This window comes from Ursus maritimus, unplaced genomic scaffold, assembly GCF_017311325.1.
Source record: "Ursus maritimus isolate PB19 unplaced genomic scaffold, ASM1731132v1 scaffold_21, whole genome shotgun sequence".
NCBI classification, from domain to species: domain Eukaryota; kingdom Metazoa; phylum Chordata; class Mammalia; order Carnivora; family Ursidae; genus Ursus; species Ursus maritimus.
This window is the reverse complement of record NW_024424564.1, coordinates 33,304,624-33,327,678: the sequence shown is the minus strand read 5'-3', so window position 1 is coordinate 33,327,678 and position 23,055 is coordinate 33,304,624. Positions and strand designations below refer to the sequence as shown.

The 23,055-nt window shown below is 39.0% G+C and overlaps 1 protein-coding gene across 1 annotated transcript in view; it reads right to left on the bottom strand.

Annotated features, from left to right (window-relative positions):
- CFAP54 (cilia and flagella associated protein 54) overlaps positions 1–23,055 on the bottom strand; it is a 286,069-nt gene that overhangs the window by 88,512 nt on the left and 174,502 nt on the right. The window contains exons 46-50 of the mRNA XM_040637071.1: positions 20,374–20,496; positions 16,177–16,230; positions 11,188–11,395; positions 8,789–8,868; positions 7,029–7,198 (exon numbers count right to left, since the gene is read on the bottom strand). Of these exons, the coding sequence (XP_040493005.1) occupies positions 7,029–7,198; positions 8,789–8,868; positions 11,188–11,395; positions 16,177–16,230; positions 20,374–20,496 (635 nt within the window). The remainder of the gene's footprint in view (positions 1–7,028; positions 7,199–8,788; positions 8,869–11,187; positions 11,396–16,176; positions 16,231–20,373; positions 20,497–23,055) is intronic.

Genomic DNA, 23,055 nt, shown 5'->3' with positions numbered 1-23,055 from the left:
ATTGATATATCTCAAGAACTTAGAACAGTGACTAGCGTATTGTAGGTCCCCCAAATTATTTTTTTGAATGAATTAATGAATGGTAAGATAATAAACTTGTGCATTATTCAAAGAATCATTACTAAAATGTCAGAGAGCCGTATGAGTATCTGCCACAACTGATATAAGAAATTCTTGAAAACATACATCTATATTTTTTTATTATCCCAATTAATTGTTTATGTATCTTTCAGCATTGGATACAGGAACTATATTCTATTCACCTCTGTGTCCTCAAGATCTAGATCAGAGCCTAACAATGAAGTAGTTGAGTTAAGATGGCGGAGGAGTAGGAGACACCATTTTCAGCCGGTCCTCCGAGTCGAGCTGGATAGGTACCAGACCAGCCTAAACAACCACGGAACCAGCCGGAGACGCAGGAAGACGCATCTGGATCTCTACAAATGAACATCTCCAGCGCTGAGTATTGAGGTACGAAGCGGGGAGCCATGAAACTGTGCAAAGATATCGGAAGATAAACGGAAGGGGGAGGGAGCCGCCATGTTTGGGCGCCGGGAAGCGGTAGCCACTTGCACGGGAGAGCAGGCGGGGCTCACGGTCGGCACCCGCAAAACAGCAGACTGAGACCGTGAGCCGGGTGCGCGCGCCACCAGGCATCTCGCGGAACACGGAATCCCGGTGCGCTCACTGGATCCAGACTGAGACCGGGAGATCCGGGAGCAGGCGCGGGGCTGCTGGCGGCTGGTGGCATTAGAAACACAAAGGACAGAGACGCGCCGGCCCTGGAGTGAGGGCTGGGACGCCGGGTGTGGGGCGCACATCCCGGGACGCTGCAGGGTTGAGCAGCACCAACAGAAACAGAGTTAAAGTGGCCAGAACATTAGTAGAGAACGGGCCGCAATCCTTCTGTTCCGTGACAGAGGCTGAAATTTGGCCGCTGCTGCTCTGACTCGCAGAAGAGGCACAACAGACCGCCAGGGAAAGCCGCCAGAGAACAAAAGCCTGGAAATACCGGCTCAGGGAGTGCCCATCCCCATCCCCCCTCGCAGGGGACACGGAGACTCTACCCAAACAGGGCTGCCTGAGTATCAGCGCGGCAGGCCCCGCCCCCAGAACACAGAAGGCAGGCTGAAAAATCAAGAAGCCCACAACCCGAGGCGCCGGGGTGGCGCAGTCATTGAGCGCCTGCCTTCGGCTTAGGGCGTGATCCCAGCGTTCCGGAAAGGAGTCCCTCATCGGGCTCCTCCGCTGGGAGCCTGCTTCTTCCTCTCCCACTCCCCTGCTTCTGTTCCCTCTCTCGCTGGTTGGCTGCCACATAAATAAATAAATAATATCTTTAAAGAAGAAGCCCACATCCCTAAGATCCCTATAAAACAAGGGGCACGGCCTGGGACCCAGTCAATAATTTGGGCTCTGGAAACCCCGCAACCTCTCTTCATCAGAATGACAAGAAGGAGAAGCCCCCCCCAGCAAAGAAAAGACAGTGATTCTGTGGCCTCTGCCACAGAAATAATGGATATGGATGTAACCAAATTATCAGAAATGGAATTCAGAGTAACGATGGTCAAAATGATGAGTAGAATTGAAAAAACTATTAACGAAAAGGTTACTGAGAATATAGAATCCCTAAGGACAGAAATGAGAGCGAATCTGACAGAAATTAAAAATTCTATGAGCCAAATGCAGGCAAAACTAGAGGCTCTGACGGCCAGGGTCGCAGAAGCAGAGGAACGGGTTAGTGAATTGGAGGATGGGTTAATAGAGGAAAAAATGAAAATAGAAGATGGTCTTAAAAAAATCCACGCCCACGAATGTAGGTTACGGGAGATTACTGACTCAATGAAACGATCCAATGTTAGAATCATCGGCATCCCCGAGGGGGTGGAGAAAAACAGAGGTCTAGAAGAGATATTTGAACAAATTGTAGCTGAAAACTTCCCTAATCTAGCAAGGGAAACAAACATTCGTGTCCAAGAGGCAGAGAGGACCCCTCCCAAGCTCAACCACGACAAACCTACGCCACGTCACGTCATAGTGCAATTCGCAAATATTAGATGCAAGGATACAGTATTGAAAGCGGCCAGGGCAAAGAAATTTCTCACGTACCAAGGCAAAAGCATCAGAATTACGTCAGACCTGTCTACACAGACCTGGAATGAGAGAAAGGGTTGGGGGAGCATATTTAAAGCTCTTTCAGAGAAAAACATGCAGCCAAGGATCCTTTATCCAGCAAGGCTGTCATTCAGAATTGATGGAGAAATAAAGACATTTCAGAATCGCCAGTCACTAACCAATTTTGTAACCACGAAACCAGCCCTACAGGAGATATTACGGGGGGTTCTATAAAAGTAAAAAGGCCCCAAGAGTGATACAGAACAGAAAGTCACAGCCAATACAAACAAAGACTTTACTGGCAACATGGCAACATTAAAATCATATCTCTCAGTAATCAGTCTTAATGTAAATGGTTTGAACCATCCCATAAAACGCCACAGGGTTGCAGATTGGATAAAAAGAAATGACCCATCCATTTGCTGTCTACAAGAGACTCATTTCGAACCCAAAGATGCATTCAGACTGAGAGTAAGGGGATGGAGTACCATCTTTCACGCAAATGGACCTCAAAAGAAAGCTGGGGTAGCAATTCTCATATCAGATAAATTGGATTTTAAACTACAGACTATAGTTAGAGATGCAGAAGGGCACTATATTATTCTTAAGGGAAGTATTCAACAAGTGGATATGACAATTATAAATATATATGCCCCCAACAGGGGAGCAGCAAGATACACAAGCCAACTCTTAACCAGAATAAAGAGACATATAAATAAAAATACATTAATAGTAGGGGACCTCAACACTCCACTCTCAGAAATAGACAGAACACCCTGGCAAAAACTAAGCAAAGAATCAAAGGCTTTGAATGCCATACTCGACGAGTTGGACCTCATAGATATATATAGAACACTACACCCCAGAACCAAAGAATACTCATTCTATTCTAATGCCCATGGAACATTCTCAAGAATAGACCATGTTCTGGGACACAAAACAGGTCTCAACCGATACCAAAAGATTGAAATTATCCCCTGCATATTCTCAGACCACAACGCTCTGAAATTGGAACTCAACCACAAGGAAAAATTTGGAAGAAACTCAAACACTTGGAGACTAAGAACCATCCTGCTCAGGAATGACTCGATAAACCAGGAAATCAAAAATCAAATTAAACAATTTATGGAGACCAATGAGAATGAAAATACAACAGTCCAAAACCTATGGGATACTGCAAAGGCAGTCCTAAGGGGGAAATACATAGCCATCCAAGCCTCACTCAAAAGAATAGAAAAATCTAAAATGCAGTTTTTATATTCTCACCTCAAGAAGCTGGAACAGCAACAGAGGGACAGGCCTAATCCACGCACGAGGAAGCAGTTGACCAAAATTAGAGCTGAAATCAATCAAGCAGAAACCAGAAGTACAGTAGAGCAGATCAACAGGACTAGAAGCTGGTTCTTTGAGAGAATCAATAAAATTGACAGACCACTGGCAAGACTTATCCAAAAGAAAAGAGAAAGGACCCAGATTATTAAAATTATGAATGAAAAAGGAGAGGTCACGACGAACACCATTGAAATTGGAAGGATTATTAGAAATTTTTATCAACAGCTATATGCCAATAAACTAAGCAATCTGGAAGAGATGGAATCCTTCCTGGAAACCTATAAACTACCAAGATTGAAACCGGAAGAAATTGATTCCTTAAACAGGCCAATTAATTATGAAGAAATTGAGTCAGTGATAAACAACCTTCCAAATAACAAAACTCCAGGCCCGGACGGTTTTCCTGGGGAATTCTACCAAACATTCAAAGAAGAAATAATACCTATTCTCCTAAAGCTATTTCAAAAAATAGAAACAGAAGGAAAGCTACCAAACTCATTCTATGAGGCCAATATTACCTTGATCCCCAAACCAGGCAAAGACCCCCTCAAAAAGGAGAATTACAGACCGATTTCCCTAATGAATATGGACGCCAAAATCCTCAACAAGATACTTGCTAATAGAATCCAACAGTACATTAAAAGGATTATCCATCACGATCAAGTGGGATTCATACCTGGGATGCAAGCGTGGTTCAATATTCGCAAATCAATCAGCGTGATACATCATATCAACAAGAAAAGACTCAGGAACCATATGATCCTCTCAATCGATGCCGAAAAAGCATTTGACAAAATACAGCATCCTTTCCTGATTAAAACCCTTCAGAGTGTAGGAATAGAAGGTACATTTCTCAATCTCATAAAAGCCATCTATGAAAAGCCTACTGCAAATATTATTCTCAATGGGGAAAAGCTGGAAGCCTTTCCCTTAAGATCAGGAACTCGACAAGGATGCCCACTCTCGCCACTATTATTCAACATAGTACTAGAAGTCCTTGCAACAGCAATCAGACGACAAAAAGGGATCAAAGGTATTCAAATTGGCAAAGAAGAAGTCAAAATGTCTCTCTTTGCAGATGACATGATACTCTATATGGAAAACCCAAAAGAAGCCACTCCCAAACTATTAGAAGTTATAGAGCAATTCAGTAACGTGGCGGGATACAAAATCAATGCTCAGAAATCAGTTGCATTTCTATACACGAATAACGAGACCGAAGAAAGAGAAATTAGGGAATCCATCCCATTTACAATAGCACCAAAAACCATACGTTACCTTGGAATTAACTTAACCAGAGACGTAAAGGACCTATATTCTAGAAACTATAAATCACTCTTGAAAGACATTGAGGAAGACATAAAAAGATGGAAAGATATTCCATGCTCATGGATTGGAAGAATTAACATAGTTAAAATGTCCATGCTACCCAGAGCAATCTACACTTTCAATGCTATCCCGATCAAAATACCGAGGACATTTTTCAAAGAACTGGAACAAATAGTCCTTAAATTTGTATGGAAACAGAAAAGGCCCCGAATCTCCAAGGAACTGTTGAAAAGGAAAAACAAAGCTGGGGGCATCACAATGCCGGATTTCGAGCTGTACTACAAAGCTGTGATCACAAAGACAGCATGGTACTGGCACAAAAACAGACACATAGACCAATGGAACAGAATAGAGAGCCCAGAAATGGACCCTCGGCTCTTTGGGCAACTAATATTTGATAAAGCAGGAAAAAACATCCGGTGGGAAAAAGACAGTCTCTTCAATAAATGGTGCTGGGAAAATTGGACAGCTACATGCAAAAGAATGAAACTTGACCACTCTCTCACACCATACACAAAAATAAACTCCAAATGGATGAAAGACCTCGATGTGAGACAGGAATCCATCAAAATTCTAGAGGAGAACATAGGCAGCAACCTCTACGACATCGGCCAAAGCAACCTTTTTCATGACACATCCCCAAAGGCAAGAGAAACAAAAGATAAAATGAATTTATGGGACTTCATCAAGATTAAAAGTTTCTGCACAGCCAAGGAAACAGTCAGAAAAACTAAGAGGCAGCCCACGGAATGGGAGAATATATTTGCAAATGACACTACAGATAAAGGACTGGTATCCAAGATCTACAAAGAACTTCTCAAACTCAATACACGAGAAACAAATAAACAAATCAAAAAATGGGCAGAAGATATGAACAGACACTTTTCCAATGAAGACATACAAATGGCTAACAGACACATGAAAAAATGTTCAAAATCATTAGCCATCAAGGAAATTCAAATCAAAACCACACTGAGATACCACCTTACGCCAGTTAGAATGGCAAAAATAGACAAGGCAAGAAACAACAATTGTTGGAGAGGATGTGGAGAAAGGGGATCCCTCCTACATTGTTGGTGGGAATGCAAGTTGGTACAGCCACTCTGGAAAACAGTGTGGAGGTCCCTTAAAAAGTTAAAAATTGAGCTACCCTATGATCCAGCCATTGCACTACTGGGTATTTACCCCAAAGATACAGACGTAGTGAAGAGAAGGGCCATATGCACCCCAATGTTCATAGCAGCAATGTCCACAATAGCTAAATCGTGGAAGGAGCCGAGATGCCCTTCAACAGATGACTGGATTAAGAAGTTGTGGTCCATATATACAATGGAATATTACTCAGCTATCAGAAAGAACGAGTTCTCAACATTTGCTACAACATGGACAGCACTGGAGGAGATAATGCTAAGTGAAATAAGTCAAGCAGAGAAAGACAACTATCATATGATTTCTCTCATCTATGGAACATAAGAACTAGGATGATCAGTAGGGGAAGAAAGGGATAAAGAAAGGGGGGTGGGTAATCAGAAGGGGGAATGAAACATGAGAGACTATGGACTATGAGAAACAAACTGAGGACTTCAGAGGGCAGGGGGGTGGGGGAATGGGATAGACCGGTGATGGGTAGTAAGGAGGGCACGTATTGCATGGTGCACTGGGTGTTATACACAACTAATGAATCATCGAGCCTTACATCGGAAACCGGGGATGTACTGTATGGTGACTAACATAATATAATAAAAAATCATTAAAAAAAAAAAAAAAAAAACAAAACAATGAAGTAGTTAACGGATACTGGTTGGGTAACTGAATGAATCAATGAACAAGTCAAATGAAAGATCTCACACTAACAATTGCATAACATTTAAATAATCATCCACCCAAAACTGCTTCTTAAATGGTTCAGCAAAACATAGTTCAGAAAATGTTACTTTTTAATAATAGAGCTTGTTTTTAATATTAACTATACTGGAGTTAAAATTAAAAAATAAAAATTAAATACAAAAATAAATAAAATTAAAAAGCAAAGCTCTTCATTCTTTATATAAAACATCCTAGCTGTATGCTTTAATAAAGCAATCATTTTGTTTAGAACTGTAGTTTTAAGTGTAATAATATATGAAAACTCCCCTGAAAAATAAAACACAAGTAGGCTCTATTAATATTGGAATTTATAAAACTCACCTAAAATTTGGGTATATTTGACAAATTAGGGTGAGGAAGAAATTCTCTTCTGTGCTTGAGAGACTCACCTGTATGCCGCCCGGTGTCTCTGCAGGGCGATCGCAGCCAGCTGCAACCTGGCCTCCACCACAATTTCCAGCTCGCCAGCAGAACACTGAGAGAGGCTCCTGTGGCCTGGATGCTCCATCTCTGACACAAGGAGGTTTAGCCTGTCCTCAGCTTCTGTCAGTAAAATTGACTAAAGAAAGAACACCACATATCATATAAGTTCAGAAACAATACAAGTACTATCGCATTCTTATTCATCCAGGTGGTTTTCACGTACTGAGAAAAGTAACAATAAATGGAAGACCAGGTAGGAAATTTGAACCTAATCATCAGAGAAGAGTGCTCAACAAACAGGAAAAAGGCAACAGGAAATAAAAAGGAGAGTAATGGCAAGTGTAAGCATGTATAACAGTTACCCTTTATTGTATGCATACCCAATGCTCATTACTCACAGTACTTAAACTCTTCTATAAAGTGGCTGCAAATACTGAATTAGCAAATACTGAAGTATTGCTCCTAGAGGAAATACAGGGGTAGGTTCCTGTGGGCCTTGGGTCACAACATTTTTGCCAACTGATCTGCACATAACTTTATTTAATGTGTGTTTATATTTAAGGACACATGATTTAATATATACCGTAAATTCACTAACCTTGAGCTCACAGCTAACAGCTCTAAAACTCATGCCTGACTGAAGCTTGTCTAACACATTTATTTTCTTCATAAAGCACATCACAGCCGTCTTACATTTAGGAATACTAAACAGCATTTCAGCACTACACTTGGGAAGCATTTCAAATAGTGAAATCACCAACAAAAAGCACAAAAATGCAAAAAAAAAAAAAGTGGCAATATAAAAGACCACGGAAAGGACACTTGTTTACAGAATGAGGGTAGAAACAAAGACAGCATTGCCTTGTCCAACTCAGCTGGGAATGTGGGCAACTCAAATTTTTCTGTGCTCGTCAATGTTGACAAAGGACCACAAATGAGCCATGAGTATCAATTTTGGAGTTATGAGTAAATTTTAGCAGATAGGCAAATTAGCAAATACTGATTCTGTGAATAATGAGGATTGACTGTATTTCAAGTTAAACTATGGTCACCTAACTGGTAATGTGACGATAATGAGATTTTACAATAGACAAATCAATAGTAAATAGCAGCCTGGCATGGCAGAGGAAAATGGGACCAGCCAATCTTTCAAGAAACAGGTCTCTAAAAACTTTTTTGTACAGAGCTGTAAATATTATATAAGTACTACGTCAGCTTAATATAATGGTTAAGAACATACCTGTATTTTATTAGTTGCATGGCTTTAGTGAATTTTTTTCTAAGCCTCAATTTTCTCATGGTTCAGCACAACATAGTTCAAAAATGATTAATACCTACATCACAGAGTTGTAAAAATTAATCACGCAAAATGCCTGTCATGTAGTAAGCACGGAGTAAATGCTAACTGTTTTGTGTTGCTGTCGTCATCACTATTATTATTAGGAAATGAGAAACAGGGCTTGGAATACTCAAATCCCATCAAATAATGAATCATATTTTCCACAGTGCCTTAATCAGGTTGTAAAGTCAAAGTCTGACAACCTCTGGGCATTTAAATTTCTCATGAGGAGTAGACTCCATCTCTGGCCTCAATCCGTGCTTATGCAAGAAAAGCTACTCGGTCTCCCAAAAGCAAACACAACCCTGAAAGCGAGCCTGTCCAGGGCCTAATAGTGGACATTTTGGTAACCAAGTTAGTACGATTTGAAAAAATTTCCAAACTTACCTTCACTGTGCTTAAAGTGAAGTCATCTTTCATTTTTGCAAACTGACCAATTAAGATTCCGTCATCCTTTAAACACAGCTCTGTAAGACACAAAATTTTGGAAGAACTAAGGATATCTGTGGTTAGCTTAAATAGTAATTCTAGTTTATAAAACTCATCATTGGTTGGGAAACCATCCATAAATTTCATATTTTAAAAAACCCACAATGATAATTAGAAACACTATTCTATCAAATGGTCCCTAAATATCACATATTCAAAGACTGAGGATGATTTTTACAACAAATCAGACAATTCTGAAAGGATCTTTAGGATGCTTGGTGATGTTCTTTAAATTATTGGCTACAATATAGAGTAGTGGTTCCTCCCCTAGGATCACAAGATCCCTTCAGGTCCCTAGAGTATTTTGGTCCTTCCAGATATTTACAACATTTCATTAAGATCTCCCTGGAAATGTCAGTTCTACTGGTTTGCATAAGCCTCTCATACTAAGAGCAGAGAGTGAGACCATTTGGAATAGCACAATTTATAATTCCCAAGTATCTCAAAATACCTACCCACAATCTGAAGGTTGTCCTTATTCTGAGCCAGGGAGAACTGAGATAATTTAGATCACAGACTCTGCCTGCTTTAGTAAACCTGACTTCTAGGCTACAGAAGAGAGAGAGAGAAAAACAAAACAAAACAAAACAAAACAAAACACCCCATGACTGGGAATTACTGCAAGGGGGAAGAAGTCTAAAATAACATGGAATTGAATATACTTCCCTTCCCCTCTTCTTCCAACTCCTAACTATCTGGCTCTTCTCCTAAATTAGGGGGCTCTGGAGTGAGAGGTCAGCTGAGTATGAAAGAGAGCTTAAGGGGCGCCTGGGTGGCGCAGTCATTAAGCATCTGCCTTCGGCTCAGGGAGTGATCCCAGGGTTCTGGGATCGAACCCCACATCAGGCTCTTCCACTGGGAGCCTGCTTCTTCCTCTCCCACTCCCCCTGCTGGTGCTCCCTCTCTGGCTGGCTGTCTCTGTCAAATAAATAAATAAAATCTTTAAAAAAAAAAAAAAAGAAAGAAAAGAAAGAGGGCTTAAGAATTGGGAAAGGCCCAGTAGAAAGATCTGGGGCTGGGTTTTCTTCCCTAAGGGAGAAACTAAAGGAGAGACAGAAAAATAAATAAATAAATAAATGCCTAGAGACTGGTATTGAAGAACTCTGGGAGATGTATCTGAACATGAGAGATGCTAGGAAGGGTTTGATCTACACTTTCCTCCTGCTCTCTCTGCCTCTGAGTGACCCTGATGCTTCTCTGCATGCCCCTCCCAGGTAGTAACCTGCCCCTCCTCTTGGAGGGTTAAATAACAAACTATGTTTTTCGTGGTCACCATCTCCTGATCTGTTGGCCTCATCATACCCGAATAATAATAACAGTTACATTTTAAAACAGAGCCAATATTACTCCAATAACCAAACTGGACAAAGATACCACAAGAAATGAAAACTACAGACCAATATCTATTATGAATAAGGATGTAAAACTCTTCAACAAAATACTAGCAAACTGAATCCAGCAACACATAAAAAGAACTTACACACCATGACTAAATGGGAGTTAGTCCAAGAATGCAAAGTTGGTTTAAACACTCAAAAATCAATTACTTTACTACACCATATGAATAGAATTAAAAAAAAAAAAACATGGAATCGTCTTAATAGATGCAGGAAAAGCACTTAATAAAATCCAGCACCCTTTTAAAATAAAATCATTCAGCAAACCAGGAATAAAAAAAAAAAATCCCCCTGCCTGATAAAGAATATCTATAAAAAACCAACAGTTAACACCATACCTAATGGTGAAAAATAAACTATTCTTAGGGCAACATCCAATACAGTTGAAAAATACATATACACTATGACCTATAAATCCCATCCATGGGCATCTTATCCCACAGAAACATACACTATATGATATGGATATGTAGCACTTCAGCATAGTTCCCCAAAGACAAAGTGAAAGCACATCAAATGTGGAATGGTTGAATAAACCATGAGATAGTCACAGCACATAATACTAGACAACCAGAAAAGCAGGACAAACAAAGCAGTTGACTTAAAGTGGTTTTAGTGAAGTTTTTCTGGATAAGAAACACAAGATGCAGAAAAATGTAAAATATATCATTTTATAAATAAATGACAAATCCTATTTTGCACATATATATTTATATGTATATGAATACTGATATGTGAATGGATATGGCTATGCATATACCTAACATATGTGTGTCATTGAGATTAGAGAAAAATATGGAAGAATATATACTAGACTATTCATATGGATTATTGGGAGTGGAGTAGGAATAGCTGGGGAAAGAGAAAGAAAAACAAGCAAAAAATAAAACAAAAGATTACCTTTCAAGTTTGGAAGGTTTGCTCTACTCTTCTCAGAAGTAAATCCCTGGTAGGTTGTTTTCATTGAATTATCTGGGACACAATTTATTGTTGCAGCCACACTTATTAAAAAGTATGCTTTAACAAAAGAAAACTTATTTAAGAGATGTTGTTGGCCAACTGTAGCTAGAATTAGAGGCAATCCTTTACTTATTAATTCATCAAGTGCCTAAAAAAATGAAACAAAGAAGAAAACAAGGCAAATCAGTAAAATACTGTTTTCAGGTAATATTAGTTTTCATCCCCTTTTGCATCCCTTATTTGTTGTTAGATGATGGAATACAGGATAGACACGAGGTACCATAAATGGCAGGTCTATCGCAAGAGATGTGGAATGTCAGAACTACCCCAGCAGTTCTAAGTGCTTCTGCCATTCCCTACCAGTTTGTGACTGTGCCTCATGAACCCAGCCCTGGCACACAATGAGTGAACCTGGTGCTGAGAGCAAGGGAGGGAACATCTCATCAAAATAAAGAACCCACAAAAGCTCATCAGCCATGCACACCCAGCTGTCCTACTTTCACATGAGTAAATTAGAGGTACTAGGACAGGAACAGGGGAAGAATGGGTAGACAAGCATGCTCCTTACCCAGCTTAGATTTGGAGCTCAATCGTTATAACTCCACCTTGTGTACACACTATCAACTCCCTGGTCCCTCTCCTGTGCATACACACTTTCTTGGCAAAACAGCCATGGTAAAATCCAACACTGGACCTTCTTGAGGTGTACACCGTACAGCTGAAGAAGGCTTGAGAAAGCTGAAGAAAAGCATGCAGTCAGGCTAAGCCATCCCACTTTAAGATCCTGACCAAATCTCAGTGCACCTGGTCATCATCCTACATTTTTCCAGTCCATTCATTCTCCCTCTCTCCTAGACAAGCATTTCATGCTCTTTGTTTCTAAATTCTGACCCTTCCTCCGCATGCTCTTCCCAGCTAATGACCTTGCTTCTTCTACTTAAAAGATAAAACTGAAGCAGTCAGAGTAGTGTCCATAGATCCTAAAGCTCCATTCTCCCACCCACCCAAGCATCTGCCCCACCACCCTGCCTCCCTTCCTGTCACTTACGCCATTGATCCTCTCCCCACTGGTCTACTCAGCCATTCTCTCCTACATCATAAATGTCCCCTTGCTGCAGACATTCTCATCAGCACATAGCCATGCTGTCTTCTCTTTCATCTTAAAAAACCAAAAACTATCTATACCTTGACTCTCTTTTCCAACTACTACCCAAATTCTCACTTCCCTTTATAGCAATGATCTAAAGAGTTGTCAATATTCCAATTTCTCTCCTTTCCTACACTGAAACCCTTTGGTCAAGGTCACCAGTGGCCTATACTTACCTTAAATCAGTGTGCAATTCTTAGTCCTCATATGCCATGTTACTTTTAATCTAAGACGTCATTATCTTATATGCCAATTAAACCATCACATGTCCTCAACTATAAAATGCATTCTAATTTCAGAGCTATTAAATGTGAAAAAAGATGCATGTTTAAGACTCAGTGAGTTATGGTGCTTGATTCATCTGTAAAATATGGTGCTATTCCTCTTTTGAGGAATTGATTAATAGCTTTCAAGTCATCACATTCTCTTGGTTTCTTCCCTAACCTGTCAGTCATTCCTTTTCTGTCTTTGCTGCTTCCTCTTCTTCTCCTATATTTTTAACACCAGAGTGTCCCAGGGCTTGGTCCTCTTCCCTCTTCCCTCTCCTTACTCCCTCCTCTTAGATGATCTCTTTTTTTTTCCCCTTAGATGATCTTAAACAGGCTCAGGTTTTAATTTCATCTAAAGGCTAATGAAATCCTGAGTTTTTCTTTCCAGCTCCAATCTCTCTTCTAAAGTCAAATCAACTTCTGACTCAAATAGTCCGCTTGGATATCTAAGAGATATCTCAAACTGAAAATGTCCAAAACTATATTCCTAGCCTCCTCACAACCACACACACACACACACACACACACACACACACACACACACACTAAAATATAAGCTCTATGAGGGCTGGGAATTTGTCTGTATTGTTCATTGACTGATGTGTTTGATTGACAGCACTGGAACAGTACCTAGCACACAGTAGGTTCAACAGATCAGCTAAAAAGATCCCTCTAAACAGGTAGATCAGGCCACGCCTCTGCTCTAAACCTTCCAGTGTTTCCTCATGCTGTTCAGAAGAAGAACCTAAGTTACAAGACCCTACAAGTCTCTTCTCCAACTGTCCCCGTTGCCTCTCTGACTGTCTCCTACCACCTTCGCATCACTCACAGGGCTCTCAGCCATGCTAAGATGCCCCTCACCAAGCTAGGTAATCCTGCCCCTAAGGCCTTTGCACTCACTGCCCTCTCTTCCAAGATGGTTCCTAAATTCCCCGATTTCCTAAACTTGCACCTTTACCTGTTCACAAATGCCACGTCAGTGAAGACTAACCTGACTACCCCACTTAAAATTATGTGCTGCTGGGTTTATTTTCTCCCTTAGCATGGTTCACCTTCTAACTTACTACATAATTTACTTAATTATAATATTTATTTATAGATCATGCTTATTATCAGTTTTTCCCACTAAAATTTAAGCTCCCTGAGGGCTTGGAGTTTGTCTGTTGCTGACTGACTGATTATATCTTTGACAGCACCAAAATAGTGTCTTACACACAATATGCTTTTATTAAATATTTGTTGAATTAACAACATTTGTTAATTAGTGATTTCAGATGTTGGGGCTGTCTATTCTAGAAGAGAGGGAAACTATTTGTCTTATGTGAATTAAAAAAGAAAAGTCTCGTTGTTTGGGAGAGTTTGAGGCAATATTGGCGTGGATAGGTCTATTGCTGTTGTCCATTCTCTATTCTCTTCTGAAGGATGAAAATCAGTACACACAGAAAACCCAGACATGGAACAGCACTAAGTCTGAGCAGACAACACACCGCATACTAGGAAAATGGCTGACGTTCTTTATCAGGGGAAGAAACTTCAGATTGGTTGGGGGTGTAAGGGGAGGGGAGAAGGTTTCTCTTCTCTTTTTTCTCCCTAGCAAACAGTGTCTTAATGAGCCTTGACAATTACACACACACACTTGAGGATCAAAAGAAGATTAATTAGTAATGCTATTTAACACTCATTTCTCTCCCTCTATACAGAAAACATAAAGTATAATCTGAAGAGTCTTAAGCAGACCAACAGTTCTGTTTTAATTAATTAGCTAATAGAAATCAGCTTTCCATTATACTGTCAGTCTCTTTTTGTTTAAAAAGAAATGATCGGGCAGACATTCTTTTTATACCCAAAAACACTCCTTAAAAAGTGCTTTTAGGATGCCCTGGAATTTATGACTGGAAAGAAATAAATATTCTTAACCATCCGAAGGTCTTGGAACACTGAAACAAAATATGAATATGTATGCATATCTTCCTAATACTGACTCTTTCATTTCAGGCAACTTGCTTATAAATCAAAACAAATTTTAAGGCCAAACAATGAATCATCTGAAGCTTAATTAAAAGTGAAGTTTGTGGAATAACATGAACAATAATGGAAAAGTAGTAAGATTACATTTAATAAAAGGTGGCTATAATGCCTATCAAAATTATGGAAGACAAAGCTAAGGCAATATTGAGAAATGTTTCTCAAAATTATTTAATAAAAATAGCTTACTTAATGAAACAGAATGCTGTTTCCTAGCATTTAAAAAAAATTAAAACTATGTGCACTTGTCTTTCTACATTGACTAACACCTGGTTGTGTGAACACCTTACCTGTCTGCAACCCCTTAACAATGGTTGCACTACCACTTGTCTGCTGTAACACTTTTAGTGGACAGACTGACAAGACTCCTAAGATTTTAAAAAAATGATTTCAAGACACTTAAACGCTGCACGACGTGGATGGAGCTAGAGAGTATTATGCTAAGGGAAAGAAGTTAGCAAAAGACAAATGCCATATGATTTCACTCATATGTGGGATTTAAGAAACAAAACAGATGAACATAGGGGGGAAAAAAGAGAAAGAGGTGAACCACAAAACAGACTCTTAACTATAGAGAACACACTGAGGGTTGCTGGAGAGGAGATGGGGTGGGGGATGGGGTAAATGGGTGACGGGGATTAAGGAGGACACTTGTGATGAGCACTGGGTGTTATATGTAAGTGATGAATCACTAAATTCTACTCCAGAAATTAATATTACACTATATGTTAACTAACTAGAATTTATATAAAAACTTGAAACAAAAAAGATATTTAAATGCTACTAGGTTATCAAAAGCTTAAATCCCAATCGTTCAAGTACTAACAAAAACAAACATGTTGAGATGGGCAGAATTGTCCTCTCTATGTAAAGAACACTGGGATGTTAGAGGAGTTTCTTATGAAAATGTCATATGAAAACCTTCCATTAGCTAGCACTACAGTGGTAAGCAAATTGCAGTGTGAAAATGTATCAAACCATTCAAACACCTTAAATTTACACAATGTTATATGTCAATTATGTCTCAATAAAAAATTTTTATTTTTATAAGTTTTTTTATTTTTAATAAAGGAAAAAAAGAAAACCACTGGCTGAGAGGCAGTCTGTGAGTAAAAGCAGTATTGAACAAGTGAGCTAATAGCAAAACACACAAATCCTTTTCTTAAGTCACCCATTCTCGTCTAGGTAAACAAAATGATTATTAAAATTAGGTACTTGACATGGCTAGATAAAGAAAACGAATACACACTTATAATTGAAAAATTTACCAGGAACAACTGATATTTGCCCAATTTGAAAACCAGATCAATTTGGTCTAGTCCTACCTCGGGCCTCAGCATTTGGAGATAAAACCCCATTATTAGAAACAGAAGAGCATATTACATAGGAGATTTTAAAAAACAAGGGTTACACCCACCAAATAGATTGAAATGACTCAAAATTATCTTTCCTAAATATCCAACATTTATAAAATATTGTTATCCTTACCTGCATATTTTCTTTACTGGTAAGAGGTTTTCCTGAGTCAAATGATTGAAACATCTGTCAATATACAAAACATAAACATTAGAAACAAAAATACTATTTTTATATGAAACTGTTAATGTGTTCTAAAAGTATTTTAAATATAATTTTTATTGTAAAAGTAATAGATGCTCTAGTCAGAAAGCAAGTATAGAATAAAGAAGAAAGTAAAAACTACACATAAGTCAACTTTTTTAGGTTGTCAATGTGAATATTTTGATGTCTTTACTACCAATTTCTTTTTGATGTACTCTAAATTTTTATATGTATGTATCTGTATTCCTCTTCATTAAACATTATATCTAATCATTTTTCCATGCCATTAAGTCATTTGTAAACCTCAGTTTTATAGCTAGGTAATGTTCTATCCCTATGAATGAAGCATGATAACTTAACTCCTTTCCTTTTGTTAAACATCGAGGGGGAATAATTCCCACTCTCAACTCCCCAGTCAGCCCTAGTTTAAATAACACAGGTGGCTATTTTATCTGTATTTCTGATTATCCTCTTTAGATAGATTCCTGGGAGCAGAATTCCTGGTTACAAGAGTATTAGCACTGAGTATTAGCACTTAGAAGAATCTTTGCCAGTTTGAGGTAAAATCATATTATTCTTCAGAGTAACTCTTTTTGTGGTTCTTTTCCTTTGTTGTGAAAGACCTGTTATATGTTTGGTTTTAAATACAATGTTAAACTGGGGATGTACTGTATGGTGACTAACATAATATAATAAAAAATCATTAAAAAATAAAATAAAATAAAATAAATAAATACAATGTTACATTAGGAAACATTCCATTTGTTTGCCATAGGAGATGTATCGTCATATAGGGTGCATTCCTTTTCGTACAGAAGGCCCTTTTTCGAAGATGTCAATACTGATGCCCCACCCATAACCCCTCAGTCACCTGGAAGTCACCAGCAGCTTCTGTGGATAGGTTATTCACATATGGACGGTATCCTACTTCAAGTACATGTATGTCTTTGCTTGAGGGCATTCTGTGGCCACAGAGTGTTCAAGAGAGGCTGGAAGTGCAGGGAGCAACCCATTCCAATAAGCACAAGATTGTTCTCCCTGGTCTCTCTGAGGGCCTCGTTGCCCACGCAGGGACCTCATTAATACTGAGATGGTTCTCCTCCCTCCCTATCTGACTTTCCCACACACTCACCATTCTCCTTGGAATCACCTCTCAAATATACTACTTGCTCCCAATTCCTTGCCTTAGGAGCTGAGGGATTTGAGGGACCCCTAAACCAAGACATTATATATAGCTCTTACTGGAATAAAGTGTTGCTAAGTGTTAAAACTTTTTCTCCTTTTTTGATGATATTCTGTATCCTCCCTAATCCATTGAAAAGCAAATAACTGAATCCAGGGGAAGACCTTTGGTGATACAATTGGAAGAGAGTTGATGATGGGACTTTAGATTAAGTGATAAGAGCAAAATCCCAACACAAGTATCATGTTAAAAGATAGAGTTTCTTTAAAAGCCTGTGAAAAGTCCAATAGTAATCTGTAAGACTTTTTCAGTTACTTCTTTACAACTAAAATCTAATTAATCCTTTCTTTAAACAACTAGCCCCCAGCCTAATGACATTGGCACCTATTTTAATTATAAACCCTGAACGCATTTCCTCTTTTAATTACACTTTTTAAATTCCCATTTGAAGCTGAAAAGCTTCAAATTAACTTTGAGAATACAAAATTTAAAGTCACAATCTAATGAAAGACAATTCACCCACACTTTTCTCTTATGAAAACTGGTTAATAAAAATGAAGTTTGGAATTTACCTGTAAAAATTAGTTTCAGACTGTTTGCTTTGGTGAAAGCAATGAACATTAAACACTCTCTTGTAAAAAAAACAAAACAAAACCACAAAAAAACAAAAACAAACAAACAAAAAAAAAACTTGAAACCAAAAAACAACTTTCTCTTGTTTCTCATTCTACCCAACTGGTTTCTCTTTCCTTCTCACTTTCCTGGACTCTACATGTGGATGACCCTAAGTTTCAGTCCTCTGACTTCTGTTTTTCTCTCTCTGCTCCAGCTGATTTCATCCAGTCCCATGATTTTAAATCTCTATGCTAATCCTCCCAAATTTACTAGGATCCATCTCCACCAGGGAGACCACTTTTGACTCCTTCCACCACTAGTACCCCAACGATTGTCATGTCTCACTCAGATTATTTGCAAAGACCTTCAAACTGGTCTCCCTATTTATACCCATGTTCATCCACAGTCTATTCTCCAAACAGCAAGCAAAGTGGTCCTTTGAAAAGTAATTCCTATCCTATCACTCCTCTACTCAAAACGCTAAGGTTTCCCATCTTATTTAGAGTAAACACCAGCTCCTCACCAAGCTCCATGAGGTCCTATGACTGTAGTTCCTGAGTCCCACCATTTGCTCCTCCTCTCTATTTTGCCAGCCTCACTTGGCCTCCTTGGTTTTCCTCAACCACATTTTTCAGGCATTCCCCTCAGGGCCTTTCCCCTTGCACTTCCTCCTAGCTGGAAAGTTGTTCCCTCAAAACTACCTCATTAGAGAGACTTCCCAAAATACCTTTTTTTTTTTTAAAGATTTTATTTATGTATTTGACGGAGAGAGAGAGAGACAGCCAGCGAGAGGGAAAACAAGGGAGTGGGACAGGAAGAAGCAGGCTCCCAGCAGAGCAGGGAGCCTGATGCAAGGCTCGATCCCAGGACTCTGGGATCACGCCCTGAGCCAAAGGCAGATGCTTAACGACTGAGCCACCCAGGCACCCCCTCCCCAAAATACTTTGAATAAAACCCACTGCCCTGATCACTCTCTGTCCCCTCAGCTCAGCTTGACTGTCCTTCATAGTACATCATCATCTGACATATATTTATGTGCTTAATATGTTTATTGTTTGTCTTCTTCACTGGACTCCCTTTTTGGGAGTAACATGTTCCCAAAAAGGCAATAACTCCATTTATCTTTTTACTGGTCTATCCCCATGGCTAAAATAGGGCCTGTATTCAGTAAGCACTCAATAAAATATTTAAATGAGTTAAATATAATTTTAACAACATAATGCAAATCATTTATAATAGGGAAAGGCTGTTGGCTGAGAAGCAAGCAAGAAAATACTGTTAATTTAATCCAGGTAAGAAGATGAGTTAGTTCATGCCAAAAAAAAAAAAAAAAAAAGAGCAAAAAACCAATTGACTCTTTTCTCTCTAGATAGATATAGAAAGAGATAGAGATAGGGATGTATACACACACACACACACACACACACACACACACACACACACAGATGTATCTTATTGCCTACTGAATGTCCCTCTTAGGCTTATCTCTAGATAACCTCACACTTACCCCAGAACAAATTATAATGCTGTAGCAGTCATACTGAGAAATAAGCAGTGACATTTTAGGCCAGTACACTGAAGTAATGAATGCATTGTATGTATATTTAATGTCAGCTTATACAAGTAATTTTCAAGACTGATAGCCTGTTCCCCAGCTTCTTCTAGGTCTTCCAAATTTGAATCCCACAGTATGTACTGTGTCTGTCAGTCTCACTCCTCACGCACACCATCTTCCCCAGGAAACTGACTTGTTACCTCCTATTTCCTTTATTGCTGGATCACAAGGGTCCAAGTGACAGCAAGATCACTCAGTGATTCTCATGAAATCCAAAAGAGGAAAATAAGAGCTCACTACGATTTAAATATAAATGCCAGTATTCATTTTCAAGGATGTTTCAATGATCTAATTTACAAATACAATTTGAACAATGCATGTTTAACACTCTGGTATAAAGTATATAAATCAAAATATCCAAATAAAACATGAGAAGAGACTGTTTTGACTAACAACATTAACCAGAAATTAGAAGATTAAATGCCAAAGCTTAAGAGGTAGTGGCTGACGTGTCCACTGAGACCGCCTGTAACATGGAGACAGAATTCCATTATAAAAATCGACTCCCATGCCATACTCCCCCACAGGACACCCTTCTCTTCCAGAAGAATGAAACCTTGTAAAAGCCTACTGTTAGCTATCACCAGGCTTAACAAAGAGGTTACAGTACCAGAGACTAGTAAATACACTTCTGTGGAAGCATTCCCTAAATTTGAGGAATGTAGCTTTCAAAAGGTAAAGAAATGGCTTTGAATCAGAGCAGCAGATTTACCTTCACTTTTCCAGGAGCCTTACAGCCAGAGGGTATCGAGGAAGGCATGTTTTTTCCATAAAATATCTGGGATATCTCATAAAAGGCTTCAGAAAAAAATCCTAAATCTGTAAGGACCTGTATCTTTAAAGGAAAGAAAAAAATGAGATTTTAAATTAAGTAATTTGTTTTACTTACAAAGTAAAAATTTTAGAGAAAAATCATCAACTTTCTGAGATCCAAAATTTCTGCTTAATGTAATTGGTAATGCCTTCCAAATTAATGCTTGGTAAACATAGTGGATGGAGATGTATGTGTTTGTGCGTAAGCTAGTTAGTGTACATGTGCAATCGACCAAGAAGCTAATGAACAACAGCAGGCAAATGTTCAAAACAATGGACATTTGTCAGATGTGGCTTACTTCATCAGAGCAAACACAAAAATAGGACAGGAAGAGAAGAGTTAAAAAAATAATTGAATTTATTTTTTGTTCCCATGGTGAACTGTAGTTTAAAAGAAAAACAAAACAAAAACACTCCTGATGTTCTCTAACACTCTGAGGAAAGTCAAAGAAACCAGGAGATGAACTCTATAATGTATCAACATGGAGACAACTATTCGTTTTGTCATCCATAATTAATGCACACTGTCAGTTTTAAAGACATACCCTTAAAGTTAATCAGTTGGTAACTATAAATTGTACATGGCTTATTTTGAATATTATCCAGCAGGACTTTCAATCAGGAAATTATGGGAAGAAAAGTTCCTGAACAAAAGTCATTCATTTGTTCAACGTGTTTATTGCGTACTTCCTATGCATCAAACCCTCTTGGATGTTACATTCCTTCCAGATGTGTATTGAGCTAATTTAAGTGATACATGAAGATATACACAGTATTATAAGGGATAGAGGGTACTGACAAAACTGCTACTTTCAGAGCTCCAGTCAAGAAGGACTTCTCTGAGAAGACATTCCAGAGAAAACTGGGGAATGACATGAAGGAGAGGCATATGAAAATCTGCTGAGAGGTCTCAAGTACAAAGGTCATGTGGTGGCAGAAACAGCCAGCAGGGTCTTGGAGTGCTCAAGGAAGAGCCTGTGTGGCAAGAGTTTAGGGAGATTGGGGGCAGAGGGTTAGGAGGCAGGTATGAATGGTGGCCCGTAGACCAGACTGGGAACTTGGAATTTTATTCTGTGTGTAAGAAGTTATTGGAGAGTTTTCAACAGGGCAGGACCCTACCCTGACTTATGTTTTGAAGACTCCAGTGACTGTTGAGAATACAGAAGGGTAAATTGTACAAACAGGGAATAAAATACAAAATGGATAAACATCATATATATACACATACATACACTTATTATCTCTTTTCCTTTAAGCACTACCATAAGAATATTAAGAGTATCTAAACTTTAAAGAAATTAAAAAAAAAGTAAGTTAGGGAGAAATAGGATATGACAATAGAATGAAAATAAAGCATAATAGGTTAGGAGAATATTTTCAATGGAAAAGAGAAAACTGTTTGTCTACTGAGTTGCACGCTTTGGTTCTTGCCTAAAATACCTGGGCTCTAGTCTCCCCAGTGCCATATAATATCCAAGTAGGCATTAGGGAGTCATAGGAGCTCTTTTAGACTTCTAGATGAACATTTTCTCATTATCCCTTGGAGGAAATGCCATGTGAGGTTTGTCCTCTTTGATTTTGGTTGTGAGACGCCTGTACACGAACTACCTATAACCTCTAAGGCTACCTCTGTGTCGGTTTGTCATACTAATCTGGCCATTTGAAAAAGCAATGGTGATAACAGTGAACACGTATTTTCAGAAATGACCAACAGTGTGAACATAAGCCAGATGGAAAAAAGAACTACCCTTAAATCAACCCTTCACTTGCACAAATACAGAACCATCAGTACCCTTCCCAGGAATGCTGGATATGTTGAGACTAATAAATCTTTCAAGATGTTGGCAGTTCTAAAGTGAAGCCAGACCTGCTGATCATAAAGAGGTCTTAAAGCTTTCCCTGAAAGACACTAGTGCACAACAGAAACTTAACAGCGTGATCTATTGCTGTTTGACTTGTCAGAAAGCATTGTTTGCTGTTCCTGACTATGACTTTTCTCTCTTCCCACTCACTGACCCCAGTTTACTTCAGAAAGATCAAGCAAACTCTACTCAAACAGGCTGTCATTTCTTCCTCTGGGTGATGCATCAGTTGCCCTTTTTCATTGCTTCTGCCAAAACCCTGGTCGGGTGTTTCTGTTATACTATTGCCAATAAGATGCCACTTCTGACTGCTCCTGACACTGTTGCCACGATACATTTGATCGTGTCCTTCTTCTGACCAAGATTCTGCCCTTCATCCCACCTCTCAACCCAAGGCTATAGACTAGAGTCCACAGTTCTTCACTGGCTTTTAAGCTACCTTAGTACGAAAAGTTGCCAAGTGCTAACAATCCAATAAAACACGGTCATTTAATCAAAAACTTTGTTCCAGATTATATCTTTCGGTGCCTCTCTGGATCTCCTTCTGACATGTTACTAATGGTCATTGCAAACCCTTCCATGCTTCTCCTGCCTCTAAATGACAGACCAGAATAAAACAGCTACCCAATTCTGATTCCATAATCTCCTCATTTCTCTCACTGCTCAGCCTCCACATTATGCCTTAGCTTGGAATTCAGGATGGGGCCTCACTGCTCATG